This window comes from Arvicanthis niloticus, chromosome 26 (assembly GCF_011762505.2).
Source record: "Arvicanthis niloticus isolate mArvNil1 chromosome 26, mArvNil1.pat.X, whole genome shotgun sequence".
NCBI classification, from domain to species: domain Eukaryota; kingdom Metazoa; phylum Chordata; class Mammalia; order Rodentia; family Muridae; genus Arvicanthis; species Arvicanthis niloticus.
The window spans coordinates 7,368,995-7,374,087 of NC_133434.1; the positions used below are offsets into that span (position 1 = coordinate 7,368,995).

A 5,093-nucleotide genomic window follows, 5' to 3' on the forward strand; every position below is an offset into this window, starting at 1 on the left:
ACCATCATCATCTTTAAGTAGCCTAACATAAAATCACAGAAGCCTATGGATTATTTGGATACACTGGTAAGACCAGGCATTTATTCTATGGAAATAGATAGACAGAAAGATGGGGCAATAGCCAGATAAACAAAGAGATGGACAGTTAAATAGGCAGCAAATACTGTTATGTCATTGGGTTAACATCTGGCATCTATAAAAGTCAATGTTGACCTGTCCCCATGAATATCAATGTGCACAGATTTTCCAGTAATCTCCATTTTTTGGAACCTGACAGTATTGGTGAGTTTACAACTATACTGTGTAAGAAAGATCAGGTTTGGCAAACCTCTCAGAATGCACCATTCTCAGTGGGTATGTATCTTCCCTACTAAAAAGAAAAAAAAAAAAGTTTTAAGTTCTTTTGTTTGCTTTGTCTTTTCCCTTAACTTAGAGTGAAATGACATTGGAGTATTGCTCTCTCTCTCTTTTTTTTTTTTTTTTTTTTTTTTTTTTGCTTATGATGAAGATACTCAGATGTCCTCTGTATAATTTACAAAGATGCATTCTTTCTAAGGGTTTCAAAAGAAACAGCTTTCAATAACACCTTGCTCAGATGGACAAATATTCATAAATAAAATCTGAAGTACACAGAATTGGTTGTGTCACAACGGAATTTTACCATTTCCACAATTTCTCATTTTGTGTAATGTGTACTATTTAAGAATAATATTGATGAAATCCTTTGCTGTTTTCCCCATTTTTATTTAGAACATGCATGTATTTCTGTCCAATTATGGAATATAGTTCTTCAAATAATACAGAAAATTTACACTAGAGTTGCATTTTATTATTATTCAGATACTTTATTACTTTGCACTAATAACAAGTGTTTGAACGTGTAACTTAAACATCTGTCTTCTTTGCACATGCTCCAATGGAAAGCATCATATTTTCTCTAATGCTAATGTAACACATATGCAAGGCTCAGTCAAGACTATAACACATACATCATTTTTCAACTGCATGCAATATTTCTGTTGGTCATAATTTTCATCCTATATGCAAAGAAACCAGCATAAACTACAGTTTTATCATCTCCTTACTGTATATGAAGGATACCAGTCAGTGAGCAAAATACTGAATAAAAAAGATTATATTAAATAATGGGAAGACTTCCCATGAGCTCATCATACCAAAGCTGCCTATAGATTCAATGAAGCCTTCATCAAAATTTCAATCCAATTTTCCACAAAATGTGAAAACCTTTGAACACCACTCCCATATACATACTTGTATGAAACAACTTAAATAAATGCTGGTTTGTGTTTTGTGTAGAATTTATAACATCCGTGAGCTGACCTTAAACAAACTTTGGAAGATTTGTCTAATTTACACAAAAAGGTGACTTTTATAAAATAAAAATATAAATTCTGAAGTATTGAATGTAGTCTTATGTTGGAATAGTAATCATTCCTTTCAGATATGACTTGTTATGTAAGTATCCATAAGCACACCTTTCTCATAAATATGTGAATTTGCCCTGAGAAAAAATGATCTACATTTCAGAAAACTGCTTCAGAGGCTGAGAGACTGGTTCAGTGAGTAAAGCCCTTGCTTCTCACCTGTGAGGCCCAACAACTGCTGCATGATTCAACACATAAGTCCCACCTAGCTCTTCCCACCATATAATAATGATACTGTGTTATGTCCAATCAGCCCTTCCTACTTATATCCTCAAAAATGCTGTAAGGAAAGTCATTTAACTATGACCAGGATCAATAGATCCCAAGGAAAAGGGAGGGCCACAGCATCATTCCATTTTCTCTGCTTCAGCTCCGTATTCTTGTCTTTACTTATTAAATGATATTAAATGGTCTTCAGTTACTGATCCATCATTACATATTCTATATATCTATATTCTAGATATGCCTTTATTTGGCATATGACATAAAATTATTCATCTAGCCTAATAAACCTAAAAGAATATCATTGCTACAGTATTCTCAATTTAGTGTATTTTATTTGCTACATATTATTTCTTCAAGGTTTAATGGTTTTTCGAGACAGGGTTTCTCTGTATAGCCCAGGCTGTCCTGGAACTCACTCTGTAGACCAGGCTGGCCTCGAACTCAGAAATCCACCTGCCTCTGCCTCCCAAGTGCTGGGATTAAAGGCATGCGCCACCACCGCCCGGCGGTTTAATGATTTCTAAAAGATAACTCGTAGCAGCCCAAACCTATTTTCTAAAGATTTATTGTTTAAGTTTTGTGTATGATTTTGGTTCACTTTAGAGAAATCAAGTCTTTAGCATACTTTTCTTTGTGTATATTTGTAATTTCAGAAGAAATTATTTAAAAATATTTCTTTTCCTTATGAAGTTAGTATGTGTGTTTGTTATGAATCAATGTATTTACCTGTAAATCCATTTCTAAGTTTTTTATTACATCCTATAAATTTGTGTATTCTTACTAAAATATCAGTTTGCTGTGATTGTCATATTATCCCAGTTTTAGAAGCTTTTCATGTAAATGTCATCATTCAGTTCTGTTTAGAAGTGGAATCCAAGAAATTATCACAACTTCAAGATATTTATTGCAGTAATTGTTTGTAAAAGATAAACTGTAGTGAGGCAGGATCAGTGAATAGAAACCTCAAAACAAAAGAAAATCTCAGAGACATAGGAAAATTATGTGGCGAAAGTGTAGACTGGGGGCAGTTTTAAAGGGCATTGAAAGGGTAACAGGAAGTCTCCTATAAAAAAAGAATAGTCCACACCAGAAAGTGAACTCATATGTTTGAGTAAGCCTGTGTGTGCACAGTGATGCATTTGAGGCATGGAGAAGTGAGCCAGAGACTGCATGTGAAAAAAGCCTTGGCTACAGATTTACAGCCAACCGCATTCATCACAGTTGCCTCTTTTGATGGGGAGCTGAGTTGATGCTATAAGCCATTGAGGTCTATATCCAAAGTTAAATTATATATTATATTTTATTGTTAGTTATACTAGTCAATGTTTGGGGTTATCCAAACAAGATATACTATTTGTATGGATATAACTTTAACCCATATATACCCGAAATCCTTAAAATAGAGATGGAAAAATTATTTAAAGTCTAGAGTAATGATATGGCACATCCTTTGTGTTACATGTCATTCTTATAACATATTTGTAAGAATATCAGTAGCAACTTTTAACACAAAAGCAATTCATGTTAAAGCCACATTGGTATGAACAAAATATCTTCAGGGAAACAGCAGTAAAGTTGAAGAATCTTTAAATTTAAAGTTTAGTTCTTTATATGTTTTCATTTCTACTCAGGATATAAATCTGCTATGGACTTTCATCATAACTTTCTTCAGTGCTATCTTGACGTCCTTGTTCCTCAAACTGTAGATTAAAGGGTTGAGCATGGGAACCACATTAGTGTAGAAAACAGAAGAAATTTTTCCCTGGTCCATAGATCCAGAGTGATTAAGGTACATGAATGCTCCTGACCCAAAAAACAGAGAAATCGCCATGATGTGAGAGCTACAGGTACTGAAGGCTTTTGATCTTCCTTGTGTGGATTTGATGTTTAGAATGTTGGCAAGAATGAAAACGTAGGAAACAAGGATGGTACAGCTGGGGACTGTGATGTTAATACCCACAACTATGAGAACCACGACCTCATTGACATAGGTGCTGGTGCAGGAAAGTTGGAGGAGGGGCAGAATGTCACACAAATAAAAGTTGATGACATTGGCATTACAGAAGGTCAGTCGGAGCATGCAACCTGTGTGGGCAGAGGCTCCAGCAAATGCCATCCCATAAGAAGCAAAAGATAGCGTCGAGCAGACCCGAGGCGACATGGTGAGCTTATACAGCAGTGGATTACAGATGGCCACGTAGCGATCATAGGCCATTGAGGTCAACATGTAGCATTCAGAGATGACAAAAAAGAGAAAGAAAAACAGCTGAGTCATGCATCCTTCATAGGAGATGGAATTCTTGTCAGAGACAAAGTTCATCAGCATTTTGGGACTGGATACAGAAGAGTAGCAGAGATCAATGAAGGAGAGATTAAAGAGGAAATAATACATGGGGGTGTACAGATGAGGATTGAGCCCAATCAGGATAATTAAGCCAATGTTTCCCACCACTGTGACTATGTAGATTATTAGAAACAGGTAAAAGAGAGGCAGCTGGAGGTCTGGACGATCTGTCAAACCAGCAAGGACAAACTCAGTCACAAAGGAGCCATTTCCAGTCAACATGCTTACCATTGAAAATCTGGGTAGACAAAAATATTTAATAAGCAGACACCTTTGAGATAGGTTTCTAACCTTTTGTTCATGACAAAGGGACCAAGATAATTTAAATTCTCCTTTGTTTCATGGCATTGAAACTTACTGCAACAACACACCAACTTTTAGATCACTTCTGTTTATGTGAGTTATTTCTCTCTTTAATGAAAAATAAAGAGACAGAATGACCAAATAAAGCCTGCTGCCAAACTTATTCAGGCTATTTTCCAAAGTTCCTAGTTTTCTAACATTTCACCCCCTGATTCCTATCCCTGCTCATGTTATTTACTAAACACCCCAGTTCTATCATAATGACCAGGAGGAAAGCATTCATTCTTGTTCTTATTTCTAGAAGGACAAGTCTATTGGGTTCCAGATGTCCTGCTTCAAATAGCTAAGGAATCAATCATTGATAATACCATTGGGGAGTATCTGTTACCTCAGATTCACATGTAACCACATACTCTTCTTTGCCACACATCCCTTTCAAACTATAGCCTAAATTAGAGAGTTAAGTCAGCCCCATAAATATGCTTTCAAAGACGTACGAGAGAAAGAAAGATAAATGAACACATCAGTGCTAGTTATAGTGTTTGTAAATAAGTTTGTAAATATTATTCTCAAAATGTATTCTTATATGATCTTTCTGTATTTGTATCACACATCAATGTTTTACAAAAGAGATAATCTCTCTTTTCTGAATGCTACTATATTCTTGATGTGTTTCCTGAAGCTGCTGTACTCATAATGTTCCCAGAGTGAGGATGAACCAAAAAAAATAATAATAATAATTAAGAAAACAAAAAGGCAGTAGGGTAAAAGTCCTA

At 35.3% G+C, this 5,093-nt stretch overlaps 1 protein-coding gene across 1 annotated transcript; it reads right to left on the reverse strand.

Annotated features, from left to right (window-relative positions):
- Positions 1 to 2,490: 2,490 nt before the first annotated feature.
- Positions 2,491 to 4,269, reverse strand: LOC143438814 (olfactory receptor 8B3-like). Its single transcript, XM_076924500.1, has one exon. The coding sequence runs from the start codon at positions 4,243 to 4,245 to the stop codon at positions 3,298 to 3,300; it is 948 nt and encodes a 315-aa protein (XP_076780615.1). The 5' UTR covers positions 4,246 to 4,269; the 3' UTR covers positions 2,491 to 3,297.
- Positions 4,270 to 5,093: the final 824 nt, after the last annotated feature.